Source organism: Cygnus olor, chromosome 22 (genome assembly GCF_009769625.2).
Source record: "Cygnus olor isolate bCygOlo1 chromosome 22, bCygOlo1.pri.v2, whole genome shotgun sequence".
Taxonomy (NCBI): Eukaryota; Metazoa; Chordata; class Aves; order Anseriformes; family Anatidae; genus Cygnus; species Cygnus olor.
The window spans coordinates 5,904,860-5,924,105 of record NC_049190.1 but is presented as its reverse complement, the minus strand read 5'-3'; the positions used below and the strand labels follow the sequence as shown (position 1 = coordinate 5,924,105).

At 41.3% G+C, this 19,246-nt stretch overlaps 1 protein-coding gene across 9 annotated transcripts in view; it reads left to right on the top strand.

The window, feature by feature from the left end:
- The window catches only part of PRDM10 (PR/SET domain 10), a 45,331-nt gene extending 26,225 nt beyond the window's left edge, over nucleotides 1-19,106 (top strand). For 6 of the 9 annotated variants that reach the window (XM_040534622.1, XM_040534623.1, XM_040534618.1 and 3 more), the window contains 11 exons: nucleotides 3,987-4,334; nucleotides 6,157-6,312; nucleotides 7,316-7,495; nucleotides 8,255-8,365; nucleotides 9,453-9,653; nucleotides 10,235-10,378; nucleotides 11,476-11,646; nucleotides 12,795-12,935; nucleotides 13,734-13,902; nucleotides 14,516-14,628; nucleotides 15,607-19,106. In XM_040534622.1, the coding sequence (XP_040390556.1) occupies nucleotides 3,987-4,334; nucleotides 6,157-6,312; nucleotides 7,316-7,495; nucleotides 8,255-8,365; nucleotides 9,453-9,653; nucleotides 10,235-10,378; nucleotides 11,476-11,646; nucleotides 12,795-12,935; nucleotides 13,734-13,902; nucleotides 14,516-14,628; nucleotides 15,607-15,843 (1,971 nt within the window). In that variant the 3' untranslated portion in view covers nucleotides 15,844-19,106. Of the gene's footprint in view, nucleotides 1-1,886; nucleotides 1,899-3,986; nucleotides 4,335-6,156; nucleotides 6,313-7,315; nucleotides 7,496-8,254; nucleotides 8,366-9,452; nucleotides 9,654-10,234; nucleotides 10,379-11,475; nucleotides 11,647-12,794; nucleotides 12,936-13,733; nucleotides 13,903-14,515; nucleotides 14,629-15,606 lie in introns of all 9 variants that reach the window. The other 3 variants (XM_040534615.1, XM_040534617.1, XM_040534616.1) reach the window with 1 other exon arrangement.
- Nucleotides 19,107-19,246: the final 140 nt, after the last annotated feature.

Sequence of the window (19,246 nt, the reverse complement as noted above, 5' to 3'; positions counted from 1 at the left end):
CTTCAAACCTGAGCTTTGTGTCAACTGGGTGAGCTGTTTTTTCTCTACTGTGCGTGGGAGGGAAATGATTCAAGCAAATAATCCTTCAAGCCATGTAACTGTGAGATTGGTTTATTTAGCCGAAAATCTTTGTCTGTCTTCCATGTGTAAAATTTTGATTACAGAAAGGAACAGCTGCAATTGGGGTAAGACTTTTGCTTTTAGGGGATGAGAAAGGATTAGAAAAGAGTTGAGTAGCTGTTCTGTATAGGAAGATGCTGAGCCGAATTTTGATCTCAGTTTAGAGCAATATGTGTGCAAGACCAGTGGTGATGGTGCCCCATAAATACAGAAGGAAGATTTTGGCAAACAGTAAATGTGGGAAGAAAAGGAAAGAAATTCTGAAGTTATTTATTTTTGTGGCTTAGCTTTTGTTCCCTGAAAACTTATACAAATGTATCACAAATAAGAGGAGTGCAGTGGTGGTTTAGTCCTCAGTGACATGTTTGTATCACCAAATCCCCCCAGCTTTGTATGTATGCAGCAGCTTGAGTTCAGCAGAGTCCTGGAGATGTTTCAAGATAGGGGCATTGGCAGAATGGCACACGGGTTGTTGCATAGCACCTTTCCACATTGCGTCAGGCTGAGCAACAAGAGTTTGAGATAACAGTAAACTAGCTGCATTACTTTTTAACCACTGAAAAATCGCATCGAGCTCTGGCACCCTATACATGCTCATTCTGTCCAACTATTCACAGCACCTTCTTATAATAGCATGAACATAGTATTATAAAAGAGCAAATACTTGGTTTTATAAGAGCGTAGTATGTCATTAATTTCCAAAGGACAGGTCGAAAGTCTTGACTGTTGCTTATGATCTGGAGACCTGTGTAGCTCTAGTTCTTCCTTATGACTCATGTAGCACTGCATTTGCAGAAACAATGGTCCTTTGTGAATTGCTTCAGCTTTTCTAAGGTTTAAGGCAGTGATGTTCTGAGAGTGCTTTCATTCTAGCTGGAAGTACTGAGCTCTGGTGCCCTAGGTTCAAGTCCTGATAGGATCAGTTCATTTTTCAGCCTCTGCTTTAGAGCCTGTGGAGTTTCCGTGGAGATCTGACCTTAAGTATGGCAGTCCTTCCTTAGTATTGAAAAGAGATACACCCACCCAAATCCTGTAAGAAAATAGAGCTGCATTGTTGTCTGCAGCCAAAAGGAATATATATGTATTTTTAATTTCAGCTCTGGACAGCATGCAGAGTACTTACAGGCTGATCTCAGAAACTCCTGCATTTCCAAATGGCTTTTTTTTTTTTTAACGCACGGACCTGATCCTAACATGTCCTTCATGTAGGTGTCTGCTTTATTCAGAGGAAGCAACTGGTATGATAGGGGTATGATTTGGAAGGTACAGTCATTTCCTTCATTCTGAAAGAAGAAATGTAACAGGTTGTATAACAAAGGGTACAATCAGTAAGATGAGGTTCAAGAAGTCCCCGTGCCTCAACTTTCCACCCTTCCAATCCTTGTCTCCTTGTCATCCTGCCCTAACTATTCCCTTTTGCTAAAAGCATTTCATTCTCACTGTGGCTCCACAGTACATATTACATCATTATAATCAACTCTGAATCTGAGAAAACATAAAAGGACACAAAACACCTTCAAGATTATCTGTGCTTTTTATCTTTGCCCTTTAACTCCTCTTGGGCAGTTATTAACTATAGGGTAAACCTTGAAGATCTGTTTAGTGTTTCCTAAGGCAAAAATCTCAATGGAGAGAAAACTCTAGCTCGAAGAGCTGGCCCTCATAGTGACCCCCAGAAGCAGGACTACTGCAGAAGTCAAGGCTTCTGTTTTAAAGTCCATTGCATAACATAAGTATTTTTCTCTCCCTCAATGCTGCCTGCTCAGCTGGAGCTGCAGGTAGGTTTGTTTTTTGTTTCATTGTGTGGTTTTTGTTGCTGTATCTAATCAAATGGTACGTAACAACATTGCCTTCCATGTTTTGTCCAGCTTCTGTGTACTGTCTCCTGATTGACGCCCCACATCATCAGTTGTCTTATCTGTCCTTCTTTAAGCAACCAATGTCCAGAACTGTTACCTGAATAACAATTCACATTTTTCTAGTCATTTTCATATTAACTAATTACAAATTGAAGGTGGATGTTTCCATTTTACAAACGTCTGGTGTCACTTCCAGCAGACCCCTGTGTTTCCCATTGTCTCCATTTTGTCATCTGTAAAATGGAGATGGCCGGAAGGGTTCATTTAGCTCTCCTGTCTGAAACTGTTTGCTTTTTTTGGTCTTTGATAGTAAAACAGTTGCTATCATGTTCCTTTTCCTGGAATGGAAATATAGGTTTGCCTCTGTAGTTCACATGGTAAAAAGGATTATTCAGGTTCACTAATTTAATCTCTAGCACAGCATTTCACAGTATTCCCAAGCTGTTTCCTCATTACAGCAGAGGAGCTCCTGACTTGACTTTCTCAATGTCAGCTGCTGGTGCAGACTTATGGGACAGCAAATGGCAGCCCAGGCATTACCACAAGAAAAGGAGAGAGGAAACCAGGGAAATCTGTTTGCAGTAGTCTTGACTGCGTCTCATGCAGAAGTATGTAATGCTGAATGTGGGTAAGCATAGGTGCCAGCAATATTCTAGCACTATTTCTCCTAACTATCATGATGTAGATCCTGCGTGTAACATCTGAACAGAGAAGGCATCAGTAAATGACAGGGTGTAGATCTTACTTTGCAGAAGAGTAAATGCTCCTCAGATTTCTTGCAGAGAAATAGCAGTATCATGGTCTCTTTTCCATACCATATGGGTGACAGTCTGCTGTGATATTTCATGCATCCAGACATACGACTTACTTCAAGCTTTGCAACTTACCAACTTAAGTTATCATCCAATATTGATATGCAGGCCCAGAACATCCTCACCTCTTTCTGTAGCCAGCATGTCCATCACTAGCTGTTCACAGCTCTGGTATTGGGACTGGAATGGCTCCATTGCATTAATCTAAAGTGGGGGGAGGGAAGAGGAATAATGAAATTTTGCAGAAAAGCATACACCAAAACAAAGCAGGGATTGGGAAGCGAAATTGCGTACAGTAGAAAAGTGCAGAAAAAGGGAAAGAGCAGCCTAGTGTATTAAATCTTCAAATGAATATTTGCACAACTCACATTATGCTCAATTCACAATATTCTTAGTTTCTTGCAACACCAAGAAAAGCAATTTCAAATTTGACTGTGTATAATCGACTACCCTTTTGAGTAGCCAACAAAATCTATTGGATTTTCTCTTGATTTAGCACTGTGTGTTTTTTCGTTCATCTTCTTCATTTTCAGGCTCCCACACATGATAGATGCTAAATAGCAAAGAAGTACAAACTGCTCACAAGTTTCCTACCTGTTGCTTGTAAATCTGCCATTCTGCCCCTGCTGTAATGTTTTGAAACTATTCCTTTCAATAACAGCAAAAAGCTTTAGGCCAACACCTCTTGAATGTATATTCCACCAGAAGTTTTCTAGGCAATGCTAAACCACTGCTGCACATCTCTGTGGTGATCTCTGCAGAAGCTGATTTTTGTAACGATTTCATAAGCCCTGCTCCTGCATGAAAGGCAGAGCAATAGGATGGTGGCTGAACCATGGCCCAATCCTGAAAAATGAGCTGGAACTGCAGCTCTCTTCTCAGGCCAACGTCTGTAGTTTGGCGAGGGATTTAGTTTTATTTTACAGAAGAATGCCGTGCTAAAGACAAAGGTTAGCTAAGTCAGCAGGAAACAGGGACAGAAGAGGGAACTTCGGCATTCTGTTTTCCTAAGTTGGTGCACAACTGCAGGTATTTCCTTTAACTTCTGTCCGTCACAGCCTCCTCTTCTGTGAAATGGAGACTAACTCAGAAGTGTTTTCTGAAGTTTAAGTTCACTGATCTTCTGTATTTTATCTTGAAAATATTTGTATATGGACTCTGTGCATAATAATAAATGCTTTGATGTTTCTTTCAGAATGCAGCTCTTCAGCACCTGTTTATCCGGAAATCCTTTCGCCCGTTCAAATGCCTCCAGTGCGGGAAGGCGTTCCGGGAAAAGGACAAACTGGATCAGCACTTGCGGTTTCATGGACGGGAGGGGAACTGCCCTTTGACTTGTGACATCTGCAACAAGGGCTTCATCAACAGTGGTGCTCTTGAGAGCCACATGAAGTTCCACATGGATCAGAAAACGTACTCCTGCATTTTCTGTCCTGAGTCCTTTGACCGCTTGGATCTGCTTAAAGATCATGTGGCCATCCACGTTAACGATGGGTATTTCACCTGCCCTACCTGCAAAAAGCGCTTTCCAGATTTTATCCAGGTGAGATGCCATCCTGATTTAAAGTCTTGCCTGTTGGGTTTCTTGCAAGCTACTCTGTTTAAGAATTTTTCAGTACTGTTTTTGTATAGTACTGCATGTCTGGGATTTCTTACAAAATAAGGGGCCCATGTCTTCCAAAATTAGGAAGAATGACCAAGCATTGCTAGATGTTGTTTTATGCTGTTAAAATGCTTTTTCCACTGAATCGTTAGATGTGGTATTTCAACATACATTAGAACGCTCTGTACTGCTGGAGTCCCTTATCCCCTGGAAATCTCTAAAGAAAGAGGTCTCAACTACCTTTAGTCAGCACAAATCCAGGGCACAAAAGGAATTGTGTTTTGCTGGATCCAGCTTATACTCAAATGCACCTTTTCCTTTTTGTTAAAACTCTGAATCAAAAAACAACAACAACAACAAAACAAAAAAACACATGGTGTTGCATGTTACAAATGTTTTTTCATCCCTTGACTGTTTTTGCCAGGGTAATTCATTTGAAAACCTTGCAGAAATGCCAGGGCAGATCAGTACAGTCTGCCTCCTGACTTGTCCCTCAGGCTGGGTACTTTATTCTTCCCATTCTCTGCATGATGCTTAGGAGAGGTTGTGCTGGAGTAGTGAGTAATGTACCTACTTTGAGCATTGGAGAAGACCATCAATAGAATTTAAGTATGTTATTTTCATGGTTGGTAAGGAAAAAAAAAAACTGAGATGTACTGTGCACGCAGTCGTTATACTTCATATGGACAAAGAGGTCCATATGTCTTGCTGAGCTGCTTGACTTAAATTGAAATGTAGAAATCTAGTTTATGTCAAGTAATAGGAACTGATAGACTGTTCGATAGGCTAGAGATGAAAGGATGGGGAAAAGTGGTTTACTAATATAATTCCATCACTGCAAAGAAACTTCATCTTCTGTAAATGTTGAACAAGGAAAAATGTTGATGATTCAGAAATGCTTTTCTGCAGCCTAATTCCCCTTAAACTTTCCTGTGAAATTGACCAAGTCAGAAGATTGCACAGCTTTTTTCCAGCTATTTGGCCTTGTTTTGAAACTTAAAGATGAATTTTTCATTTGGTGTTACATGAATAATTAAGTTTAGTCATTATAGATCACTGCCTACTTCTTAAATGCTTCTCTGAGCAACAGAGCTGTTCCTTGCATGATCAGCATTAGAAGATGATAAAGATTTCATTGGAAATCCATTTCTTGAATAGTGCTTGGATTTCATGTCAAACCTCATTAGTTATTTTATTGAAGAAGAAAGGAAAAAAAAAGATGCTTCAACAGGTCAAGAGTAGTCCCAAAGTATGCAAAAGTAATTGCCATTCAGGAATCCTTTACAAATGCTTTTCTCTTGGCTTGCTTTTTTGTCAGTTGTAATTGACAGCTCATTCTTCCTGACTGAAAGGAATTAGTCCCTGCACTTGGATTTCTTACAAATGAAGTAAAGATAATGAACCTTATATGAACATGTTAACTCAAGGATGATTCAGTACAACCAGTACATCATGGACTTCTGCTGCCCATTGAGTACTCAACTGTGCAATAGCTGATGCCTTCAAGAATCAGTCCTGAGGAAATTAAATTGTCTATCCAGATGCATAAGAGACGTCATGGCTTTATAGAAAGTATCACCAAGATATCAGCTGTTCTGATAAACTTCAACTTCTTTTTAAGCTAGAGCAGATTAGAGAACTCTTAGAACCCTTTTTTCTTTTTTGTTAAGGATTTCTGAGACTGTTACCTGTTACCACGCACACGTTTTTTTGTGTTTTTTTTTTGGACTAAATTCCATTATTCTGTGATCTGCAATTCTAGGTCAAGAAACACGTACGCAGTTTCCATTCAGAAAAGATTTATCAGTGCACAGAATGTGACAAGGCTTTCTGCCGTCCTGACAAGCTGCGCCTCCATATGTTGCGACACTCAGACCGCAAAGACTTCCTGTGCTCCACGTGTGGCAAGCAGTTCAAGGTGAGATGACTCTTGACTGGATCATTCCTGATAGAGGTGCAGAATGACATTCTTTGCCCCCCCTTTCAAAGATAAGGTCATTCTCTCAGAGGTGGAAGAAACCAACGTGTAAACATGCTGGACTTGCCTGCAAGGTGCACTGCTTTGTGTAGCGGGAGATTAACAACATACCTTTCTGATAGAAAAGGTGCAAGATCCAGCCCAGCATGCTCTGCCCAAATAGGGTGTCTCATGTATCAGATCTTATTTCTAATAATTTAATAGCAAAGGCAGTTTTGTCTGCTTATTAAGAACTGGCTCATTACACAGCTCAATTGCCAAGTGCTTGTGTTGTATTGCTTCTATCAAGTTAGCTAAGAAAACTTACTGATATCAATGGATTAATAATATTCATGGCTGAGGTGCCTGTGTCCACGGAATGCATCTTGCCAGCACGTAACATCCAGACATCTTTCCAGATCTCTCCAGAACAGATGGAGCAGGCTGAGCCACGTAAACCGTGGTGGCAGCAGCCTCTTCTTGCTAACTTAGTTTCCCATGAGGTACTAAGGGACTTTTGGTGAAGAAGCTCTGGACACAGCATGTGCCCACAGAGGCAGGGTAACATCTGGACAGGCTCGGTACCATTGTGGGGCATGAGGCCATCCATCATCAGAGAGCATTAAGCAATGCAAGTTTCTAGGCATCCAGAATTACACCTAGAATATAATATTTTAGATTAATTCAGAGAAAAGCCAGAGTGGAGGGGTTCATTCTTACTGAAGCCACTAAATTAGCATTAGCTTGGCTTCTGCTTCTGTGGCTGAGCAACCTCAGCTACTTTTGAATGATAAAAGTAAGGCCAAAGGGTTCCTGCTGTGCTGTCCAGCGCATGCAGCTCTATCAGCAGCACTAGAGAGAAGTCAAAGAGAAGTCTGAACAGCTTACATCGTAACTCCTGCTCGTAGCAGGAAGCAGTGCTGATATTACTGTTATTTATTCCCTGTGATTGGTCTTCTCTTAGAGGAAAGACAAACTGCGAGAGCACATGCAGAGGATGCATAACCCAGAAAGGGAGGCCAAGAAAGCTGACCGAATCAGCCGCTCAAAAACTTTCAAGCCTCGCATAGCTTCCACTGACTATGAAAGCTTCATGTTCAAGTGCCGCCTGTGCATGATGGGTTTCCGCCGGAGGGGAATGTTGGTGAGTGTCTGTGTGCTCTAGCTTCTCTCACAAATACTGTACTCACATCTGAGTAGTTGAGGAATAAAGGTACAATTCCAGTGGCTGGAACATGAGGATGCTGTGAAACTGGGATAATTCTGTAGCTGGTTTGAGATTATGCATCTTCTTTAAACCTGTGTGTCTTCCCTCCTCAGCAAATGTGTGTATTTATGTATTTCATTGCCTGTCTTGTATGTCTGCTTGTCACCACCATATCTCAGCACTGTGTAATGTTGATTGATTTGTAATGCGTTTAACAGAATATGTGATTAATATATCGCATAGCTCAGCCTTAACTGCCTCTCAGCTTTCACGATGGTCTTCCCTGTTCTTTCCTCCTTCTCGAGTGGGGCCTCTGCTGGCCAGGCCCTGTAATTGCCGCTGTGGCAGGATGTTTGCAATAAGATGTCTTGCTGCATATTTTATGAGGGTTGTGATCTCTCCTAGCAGAGGTCCTTTGCATTACCTTGTTCTCAGCTACATGAGGTTTCTGACAAGTTACTTTACCCCTTACCATCTTAGTTTGAGGGAGACTGTAAATGAGATCTAGCAAGGCCATGTTTACCTTCAGTAGCTGATTGTGAATGCACAATAACCCTTGCAGCAGAAAATGCTTCTGGTGCTGCTGGCTAACATCACTACAGTTTTGGTTTGGCAGTTATCCATGTCTAGGAGAAGGAGCAATTGTTTAGCTTCCAGATGTAATATGCTCTTGTTCTTCTGTTTCTTTTTCCTAAGGTGAATCATTTATCAAAGAGACATCCAGACATGAAAATAGAAGAGGTGCCAGAGCTCACGTTGCCCATCATCAAACCCAACAGAGATTATTTCTGTCAGTACTGTGATAAGGTATGTAAGGAAGTCAGCCCTCAGAGGGTAGCTCAGTCCTAGACCCCTATGCAGGCAGTTTGTCTCTGCATAGCAACATCTGGCAGGGTTTGCAGCTCTTCTGAGGAGCTTGCAACCAACGTTCCTGCAAGCACTGTCCAAAAGAAATTGAGATGAAATGCACTGAGGCCAAGACATCTGAATACTAATAGAAAATTGCTGTCCTCCTGTGGTTGCTGTGTTTGGAGTAGGTACGATGTAAATACTCTGATCCAGCAAGCAGTGACCCGCCTTTAGTCTTGTATCACTTTTTGCAACACAGGACTAAGTATTCTACCTAGCTATAATTCCTGAGCACTGTTTTTTTTTCTGGTTTCTGTATCACTTCTAAAAGTGAGTCTGTAACTCCTTTTTATTTTAAGCAGCTTACTTAGTCACATGCCAGTAATTCCCAGTGTTCAGTAGAGCCTGAAGCTTCTTCTGCGCTTTGGTTTCTGTTCTTACTCTCTGGCCTTTTGCTTTTTATGTATGTGGGCCTTTATTTACCAGGAAATATATTTTGACTGACTGTTCTTATCCTTAATACATGCTTCAGTGATGACTCCTTCCTTTCGTTTAAAGGGAAAAAAAGGATAGTTTTTAAGTAATGCTATAGCATATTCATTTGTTTGTGCCTAAGAAGTTGTTATAAAAAAATATTTCAATTACTGAACGCTATTAAAGCAATTTGATGCTTCATGCAAGAGTGGATGCATCACCCTTCATGACAAATTACAACTTTTACCAGTGGCTTCCCTGACATTTGCACTTCAAGAATGAACTAAAAAGGTCTTCCTTTCACTTCCTGTCCTGTCCTGTTGTGATGCTTTGTTCTGGCATACAGCATGTTCTCAAATAGCTTCTGTGTCCTACACAAGTAGTTGCTTTTATAGGCTGATTAAACACCAGAATGTGTACGTCTGTCCATGCGCGATGTAATTCTTTGGGGTTTTAACTAAACGTACTGTCTAAGGCAACATGCAGACCTTCCCGGTGAAGACAACTGGTATCTCTTTTCTGTGCTGACCTTGGGCTTATACCATTTTCATTCCAAATTTTCACCCCACAGGTGTACAAAAGTGCCAGCAAGCGCAAAGCGCATATCCTGAAGAACCATCCTGGTGCTGAGCTACCTCCAAGCATCCGGAAGCTGCGCCCTGCAGGCCCAGGAGAGCCAGATCCCATGCTGAGCACCCACACTCAGCTGACAGGCACTATAGCCACCCCTCCGGTCTGCTGTCCTCATTGTTCCAAACAGTACAGCAGTAAGGTATGGGGGTCATCTCCTGGCCTCAAAGCACAGCCTCTCCCTGGCGATGCTCTTTCACCTTGGTCTTTGTAATCTGTCAGTCTGTAAGCAAAGCTCTTTTATTCTGAGCCACAGTGCTGGTTTCATGCTGCGTACTGACAATGCAGGCGCAGCCTGGTAGCTTTGTGGCAAAAAGGTTCCCTAAATAGAGGACATGAGCTTGAAAGAAGAAATGTAAATGCTGCCAGTATGTGGTCACGAACAGAAAAGCTCGGAAACTACGCACTTTTCAGTTGCAAGGGAGAAGGGTAAGGAAACAAAATGGGGGGAGGGAAGTGACCCCAAAATATTTAGCTATGTTGGTGTTAAAAAAATGCTTATGGGTTCTTTTGAGGCAGTGCTTCAGTATCAGCTAGCTCTAATCAACAGCATTTTTGTGATCTTTGTTTCCCTTTTGCTGACCAGAAAATTCTGTAGTATGAATCTTCACGCTGCTTTACTGAGGGAAACCTAAAAGCTGCAGTCCACGTGGCTGTTAGATTTCAGCTGACCCGAAGCTGAGAGGCCAACCATCTTTCTAATGCTCTTTTGCATCTCTGTAGACGAAGATGGTACAGCACATTCGCAAGAAGCACCCGGAGTTTGCTCAGCTCCCTAACACAATACATGCCCCGCTGGCGACAGCTGTCATCAGCTCCACTCCTGCCGTTCTAACCACTGACAGCACTACTGGAGAGACTGTTGTGGTAAGGATTGAAGATGTTAAATCAGGCCAATGGAGGGAAACAAACAGGACAGAAGCCCTCTGGCTGTAGTCTTAGTGTTCTTGGCAGATATCATTTTAAAGCATGTGTTAGGACACTACTCGAGGTCACTTATGTTCTTGAATCTGTGCTGTGTTTTTACTCGTCCAGGAGTTATAGTTCTTTCTAGAGCTCTAAGGATTTACCTTTTTTCCTACTCCATTCCCTTCAGACATGTGCTACTGACTCCACGTAATACTTTTACATATGCCCAATTAACTCAGGAATTCACATCGCATGGATTTTCACTGGGGCTGTTCTCCTGGGGTGCTGATGATCACAAGGACATGTTAAACAATGATAGACAGAGAACTGGATCAAACTCCATTCAGAGGAGTCAAAATTCTTCTGTAATCTTCTGGGCAGTGCAGTACTGAGTGTTGTGAACCTCCAGTGGTTGATTTCTCCACTGCTAATGCATCAACTGCTGCAGAAATCAAAGTGGAGAATAGAAAATCAGTCTTGTGTCCTTTAATGATGCTGGGGTGCTGCAAAGTTTTTAAAAACCGTATTAGCAACATTTTAAAACTCCTATTTGAAGACCGAAACTGGATAAGAGACTGTTTGGCTTGATAGTGGGCAGATTCACCCATTAAATGTTACTGCAAATTTTAGAAATACAGTTGTCAAGAAAAGCATCGCTCTGGCAGGTGAGAAGGAAAGGTGGAGTATGTCTGAGGAAGCAGTACTGTATTTGATAACAAAAATCCTGCACTTGGAAGAGTTGTCTCTCAGTTTCCCAGACAAAAAAGTGTTAAGTCAGAATGTTTGGTTTTTTTAATGATTATTGTATGTTAAGTTTACCCTGGATGATCCTGAGTAGCATTTAGAGAGTAGAGCAAAACTAGCAGATGATCCCTGGTGATGGCCTGTGGCCCCATCAGCCATGCTCTATATGCTTTAAGCTCTTGTAAAGAAATGACTAGGCTCAATGGTATAAGTGTTATATTCAGTGCGGTGAAAGAATTACAGCCCTGCAGAGGTATTCAGTCCAGAAGACAATATGAGACATTTTTCTTTCAATCTTTCTACCTGCGCAGACAACAGATTTACTGACGCAAGCGATGACGGAGCTGTCCCAGACCCTCACAACAGACTATCGAACTCCCCAGGGAGATTACCAGCGGATCCAGTACATCCCTGTGTCTCAGTCCACGACAGGCTTGCAACAGCCTCAGCACATACAGCTGCAGGTTGTTCAAGTGGCCCAGGTGTGTAACCAGCTGGGGAACTTTATCTGCTTTTTGACCTTCTCGTATCAGGCCTGTGCTTCCTTGGGGCTGTATTGCTGGGAGGTTTGTTAAGGAGTAGTTACTTAAAAAAATAAAGCGGTGTAGAAAGATTGCTTGATGATGGATAGAGGTTCTATCAGAAACATCCTGTACTGGGCATAAATTTTCCTATCAGTCTTGGTCACCTTAATGAAGAATTCATCAACAGAGTCCTAATTTATTTCTATCTGGGCAACTTCACTTGAGTCTTCTCTAGGCTGGCTTTCCAGCAACTGGAAAACTGGGTCAGTGGGTGACCTGCTTTTGTGGTTGTGAGGACTAATTTATACTTCCTTTTCTCAGTAAGCCAGAGCCAAAATTTAGAAGTACAGAAAGCATTTGCTTTTTCATTCGTATTATCTATTAGAATATTCATTCTCTGTGATGCTCAACAGCCTCCTAAAAATAAAAACAGAGTGTAGCTAGAATAAGTGAGCTGAGGAAAATTCGTATTCAGGCAACTATAAGAAATCACCACAGTCTTCAAATCCAGTAGGTACTGGATGAAGCTGGAACTACCATGTCTTTGTATATGAGTCTGAAATTCAGTGTTCTCTCACCTAATTATTACCAATTTAGTTATGAATTTGGTTGATAAAGGCCTAAACAACTGCCCTAGTTAACATAGACCATGGTTGTTTTTACAACATAAGAGCACGAATACAATACAGGAGCACAAATTCCTGCAGCTGATACTAAATTTATCAAGATCTGAGACTTGTAATTAAACTAATTATTATTAACAGGTGTTGCTCCAAACAGCTTTTAATCAGTAAGACTGAACACTTTGGCTTGAGGCACAGTTATCTCAAACTATAGTACAAGAGATGCAGTTCTTGAGTATGTGTGTACTTTATGGACAGATACTTACAAAGAGGGATGGCCCAGTGGTTGTGACACTAAATCCAGTTTTTCAGACCTTTTGGTTCCCATCTAGCCTCTGCCACAGACAACTTGTATGACCACAGGCAAGTCCTTTCTGTTGATACCACCAGGATGTGACCACCTCAGTGCTAAACAAAGAAGTTTAAATGGCTGCTTCTGCAAAGAATGCAAAATACACACCTCTGCTTTGATTTTCTGTCTAGGCTACCTCACCTCACCAGTCCCAGCACTCCACAGTAGATGTTGGGCAGCTTCATGACCCCCAGACGTACACACAGCATGCCATCCAGGTGCAGCACATCCAGGTCACAGAGCCATCAGCAGCAGCTCAGCCATCATCACAGGTATTTCACTCTTCTCTGTGCAGCTGGCATATTACATACTGTGATGCAGGACAGAGTCTTTTCTATGTCGATTAAAGGACCACACATGAAATGACTGCCACTTGAGCATCTTTGAGATCGTCAGGTGGCTCCCAAATGTTCCTAGGGCTATTTAAGTTTTTAGAGCGTATATGTGGTAGAGATAAATGGCTAGAAACGGACAAGTTTGCAGCTATTTGTGGTTAAATAAATTCAATATATTGGTATTGAATATCTTCATGCTCTGGGATAGTTTTAAGCCTCTGGTTTCCGTCCTCTGTCAGACTTGCTATTGCAGAATCATAGAATATCCTGAGTTGGAAGTGACCCACAAGGATCACTGAGTCATGGCTCCATGCAGGGCTACCTAGAAATTAAAGCATATGTATGACAGTGTTGCCAAAATGCTTCTTGAACTGCAGTGGGCTTGGTGCTGAGACCACTTCCAGGGGAGCCTGTTCCAGTGCCTGACCACCCTCAGTGAATAACCCTTCCCCAATATCCTATCTGAACCCCCCTGATGCAGCTTTATGCCATTCCCTTGGGTCCCTTGTATCCTTTGGCAAGGCAGGTGTCTCTTTTCCAATCGTTTTCTTACTGACCACAGAGAGACACAAGCCTGGGGGGAGGGAGGAGAGCTTTGCAGTTCTTGTACTCAATATGCTATAGAAACCCCCCATGCCCCCATTTTCCCTTGATAAGGAGGCTATGCTTATAACAGTGCAGAAGCATGCAACCCTTGGCATGCTGGAGAACACTTACTTTTTTTTTTTTTTTTAGGTTGGGGGTCAACCTTTGAGTCCCTCCTCACAACAATCTCAGCAGGAACTTAGCCCCTCGCAGATGCAGACAGCTACATCTACACAAAACCAATCCCTCCAGCAGCAGCAAGGGTCTTCAGTCCAGCACACATATCTTCCCAGCACATGGAACTCATTTCGGAGCTACTGTAAGTGTCAGCAGTAACTGGAAATTTGGCTAGTGTGTAGAACTGCTATGTTCTCCGTTATACCAGCCAACAAATGGGAGAGAATATCTTCCAAATGGGAGAGCATGTCTTCCTAGATCTTTATGAATATTAAACAATTTTAGACAATTGAAAATGGTTGTATTAGCTTTTTTTTTTTTTTTTTTTTACTGTATGTCTATAATTACTTGGTATGTAGTCTGGACAGGCAGACTGGGCACCTTTAATGCAAGGATCCTGCATTCAGCAGGAATCCATATAGTGGATAGCAGCTTGTTCAAATTTGGATGGATGCTTCAAAGAGTCATACAGGAGATGAGGGTGACATGAAATGATTTCATGTCCATAAAGCTCTGGATGATAATTCTGTGATTTCTTGGGTGTAGAACAAGCTGTTAGTTATATGCATGAAGAGAATCCTCAGCCAGTGTTAATCTGCTATAATTCTCTTGAGCAGAAATTCAGGTTGCAAAAAGCCTTTTAAAACTCCACAGGCCTCAACAACTACTCTTGTTATTGATGCAAGACTTTATTATCTTTCAAGGTGGTCCTTGAGTTTGATTGAATATTTTGATTCTCCAATTTCAATTTTCAGCATCTGAGATTCAGATGATGGCCATTCCTCAAGGCCAGTATGTGATCACAGAGACAGCTGTAGGTACACCTGTCACCACTGTCAACACAGGGCAAGTGAAAGCAGTTACTCAGGTAAGGAAAAGAATCATGGCCTTTTCTTTTTGTCTAGAATAATGTATCATGCTTTTAAAGCCTTTAGATTGAAGGTTAAAGGAATGCTAAAATGATGACAGGGCCACAGAGAGCAATGGTGCACCTAGAGAGGTCCATAATGTATTGTCTGAAAGGACATTGGCTTTCTGTAACGATTGTAGCGAGTTCCATGCTGGGTAGAATCTCTAGGCAAAACAGCTAAGAAATGCTGTGTCATAGGCTAAGGCGAAAACTGCTATTGGTGAAATCTAGTAATGTTGTGGACTTTGAGGTTACAAAAGGGAAGACATAATCTTCTATGCATAAGGGAAATCATATTTTTTTTCTGAGGTAGCATCATATTCCTTCATGTGTCAAGAACAAAGTTTTCTGCACCTAGACGTTTGCAAGGCCCATGCCTGTCAGACCCTTGTATGACTCCTTGAGGTTTAAAGTGTTCACTTACTCACATTTGTAGGAGAAGGTACGATTCAGTGGCAGTAAAAATATTTACAACTAAGCTGTATCCATGAAGCCAAGTTTCAGAAACATTTCTGAGAATTACTATCTCACCTAGGAAACAATCCAACATACAGAAGTGTGGTAGTTTTACTACACTGATATTGGACACTCAAAATGAAACTTCTGCTAGAACATATGGAAAATGGAAGAAACTTTCAGAATAGTTGTATCATAAATTGCTATTTTAATTTCTAATGGTGGATTAACTGTATAAATAGTTTAACTGTTCATAACTAACCCAAATTTCAAAGTAGTCCAATGTACTTCAAAGCAAGGGTCTGATTTGTGTTACCTTGGTCTCAGAAATAACACTTGAAAGCATTACATCCTCAACTTCAAAATTTCTTGTTCATACCAAAATGTCTTTCAGCACAGCAGCAGGAAAGTTGAAGATGATTACAACAGAAAAGTTATGGAAGATGAAACAATTACTTATTTTTTATATTCTTCATGCAGACTCACTATGTGATATCTGAAGGTCAACCTGATTTGGATGTCAAACAAAACTCTTCGCTCTCCAGTGAGGTACAGGTTGGTGTTTCCCAGCCACCAGCCCATGCTGATACGTTGGAATCTCAAACGAGTAATCAGCAGCAAACAACCCAGTACATAATCACTACAACCACCAATGGGAATGGGGGCAGTGAAGTGCACATCACTAAACCAAGAACTTTCTCAGCAGAACATGAATGAAGAAGCCTTGCATTGTCATTTGCTTGTACTTTCCACCTCCCCCAGAAGCCCGAATATATGGGTATCCTGGAGCTCAATATGTTTTAAAGTATATGCTCACTTAACTTCAACTAAAATATTGGAGCTCTTCTTAATGCTTTAAGAGGGTTGAAGTCCTCAGTGACCATGAAGAAGTACTCTCAAAATCCTTCTGGGATACTATTTTATGCAGCTTTTAACAAAAAGGACAAAAGGAGAAATTAAACCTGCTTGCCCTGGACTTTTTTGGCATGTCTGCTGACCCTTGTTTCTTCCTTCAGGGAAGTGTCTCTGGTAAACAACTCTTATTTCAACTGGAAGGGAAAAGCTTGCCCAACTGAAGGCTAATTGGCAGATTATGTTGTATGTGTATTTTTAATAGGAGCTGTTAAACAAGAGTATGGCAGAACCGCTTCTTCTGTCTTTGTTTCAACAGCCAAGGTGAAAGGGAATATATGCTTGAGAGCAGACTGCCTGAAGAAAAAGGGCAGCAGCAAAGCAATGACTGTGTATGTGTGTGGGGATGGATATAGCAATGAAGCTGTGAAGACGTGCAGAAGCAGTCCATTAAATTATTATTTTTCCAACCCCTCAAACTGTTTACATGCTGTCTCCCCTGCCCTATTTTACCAAGCAGTTCCAGAAGAAGGAAAAGTGCAGTCTTAACCCCATGTTTGGAACAAACTGATCAAAACCCTAGTAGCACATAATGGTAATACAGAGCCACTGTTATCTCTTTTCCCCTCCAGAGTTTGCAGGGAAAATTGCCTTTTTGCCTGTAAACAAAAAAGTTTCACCTTAGCCTGCATAGCAGCTTCTGCTGTGACCTCTAGCGATAGTTGTGCCAGGAGAAGCAGGTACAGGAGTACACCTCTGAAGATGCAGGGTAGTCATCTCGGTTGCCACCTCAAAGTGGATGTATTTTTCTCTTGAAGACTGAATGGAGAGTTGGTTATGCACCTTGTTAACACCTTGTTAACAATGTACTGTAATTCCTTTGGACAGTTTCATAAAATGACCAGCCTTGGACTCAGGAAACACGTACAAGAAAAACACCAATGGACCACTATTTATGGGACACAGAAAGCCATCTGCAAGAGTTGCCTGCTTTGGTAGACCTGGTCTACGTACAGAACTCATGTTATTCTTAGGGACCAGGAGAAAGGGAAAGTTTTATCTTTTAAGGCAGTGTATTTTTTTCTTACATAATTCCCCTTCATGGGTCTTGTTGGTTGGTTATTTAATGCATTCTGGTATTTGCAAGAATATGACTACATCTCCATTTACTGTTGATGGGATATACTGTTTGTGTCTAAAACTCCATTCACTCTGCTTGAAACCTCATCCCAGAATGTCAGTGCACCATAGGATACATTTATTTATAAAACAAAAGCAAAGAAGTAAGTTTTGTCTTAATGGCCCTTGAGAAAGGCCAGAAGAACTAAGAGAGGATCTGTTGTTTTTTTTTTTTAAATTAATTTCTTCTTAAATTGCATCGAGCGTGAATCTGGAACTCTTGTGTTTGTACTCCCACAGATTGAGATGAGGATTAACCATGTGAGTAGGTGTTACACATGTTTACAGGTTGTGGTGTCAGGCCTTACAGAGTTAAAGCTCTTAGACATGAGAGAACACTCAGACTCAAAAAGTGGATGTCTTGTTACTTGCTGGCAAAGCCTTGTAGCATGTATTGCTTCAGTAAATAACATTTTAAATATGGTATGGAAATAGTGACTGTGCATGATGAGGTAAATCCTGTTTAAAATATTGGACAGCTCAGAACTGTTTCAAGGTAGCTTGAAGTGAGTTGCCAAAACATAGATTAATTTGTGCCTGGGATTTCTCTTCTCTTACTGCAACCACTGTACTGGGGCATTAACTAACAATTGGGGCATTAACAAGATTGGTAAAAGTTAATGAAGACCTGAGCTCCCATTTAGTGTAGTGCAGTGATGAGTCCTTCAGTTCAATGGATTTGGGAGGTCATCTACTTTAGCAATGCAGCCAAGCAACTGCAGTTGTCCTTCATTCATTTGAAGTCATGTTGCTGAGCACTTCTGAGTAACAGGCCATTACAATGTTCGTCTGGGCGAGCAGAAGGGAGCTCTTGGTTTTGGCTTTGCCTTGTGGCATCTTTTTCAAGAAAAGGGTCTGTTTTCAGACTGCTAGATTAATAACATGAATCAAATGTGGTACGAGTAATAGGAAAATGGGAAACCTGGAAATGGGATGTTGCAAATGCACACTGTTCTACAGGAGCATTTTTTAAGTCTTAAAAGCTCTATAGTCTTTAGAGATGATCAAACTTTGTCTTTAACGATATTGCAAATGTGGGATAAAACAAAAAAACTTTGTTATATTCAACTTCGTCAGAAAGGATCACAGAATGAGGTTGCTTGTTCTTGTACCAGTTATTTAAAGCTGAAAACTACAGGGTGTTCCAGAAAACAATTGTAAAACAGCGTCTTTGAACTCACATGTTCCTTGTCAGAGTTTCTGCTCTGTCCCACAGTAACAGTAGTATACTTATCCATCAGCTTGACACCAGCATTAAGTGATTCACTGTGTCTTAAGTCAAACTGATGCCTCATTGGGGGAGAAGCGTCCCTGGAAATCAAGCATTGTGAGTTCTCATTCCAAAGTAATAAAATATAGTGATTACCCAGACTGGGGGAGAGAGCAGAACAGCCCCACAGCACAGCTGTGCTACAGGGACTGCTTTGAAGACAAAAGCAAAACACAACAAAAATAGCCAAGTTTGCATTTTTTTTTTCCAGTTTCTGCAGTGCAGAAGGCATAGGATTTACTATATTTTATTCTTTTTTTTTTTTTTTAAACCAGAACCACCCCAAACATCTGTCTCTTAAAATAATGTCCTACTGGAGCTTAACGCTGCAGTACTCTGCTACCCGCACAGGGCACGTTTTGCTCAAAGATGGGAATTGCCATGGGCCCTTCTGGGGCCTCAGGCTTTTCTGTGTAGGTGTTTTAGGTCAGTTTCTGTACCCCCACCCCGTTAAAAATTAAAATTAAAAAAAAAATTTACGCCTCTCAGACTGCTCGGGCACTTGGGACGAAACGTGGCTGTTTCCATGGGATGCTGCAGTGGCTGTCCCACATCGCTCTGCCCGCTGTTATTTAAATGTGTATGTTTATTGTACATTCAGTGACTGTTCTAGTGTTAATAGTCTTGTGCTACCTGGCAGGTGTAAAAACGAAATTAATAAATTTCTTTTTTTTTTTTTTTTTTTCTAAATACTGAGCAGTGTGATCTGTGCGGGTTTCCCCTGGCATTCCCCCCTGGGTGAAAAAGGGGCTTTATTTATTTATTTATTTATCCAAACACGGGCTTTATTTATTTATTTCTGTATTTATTTATGCATTC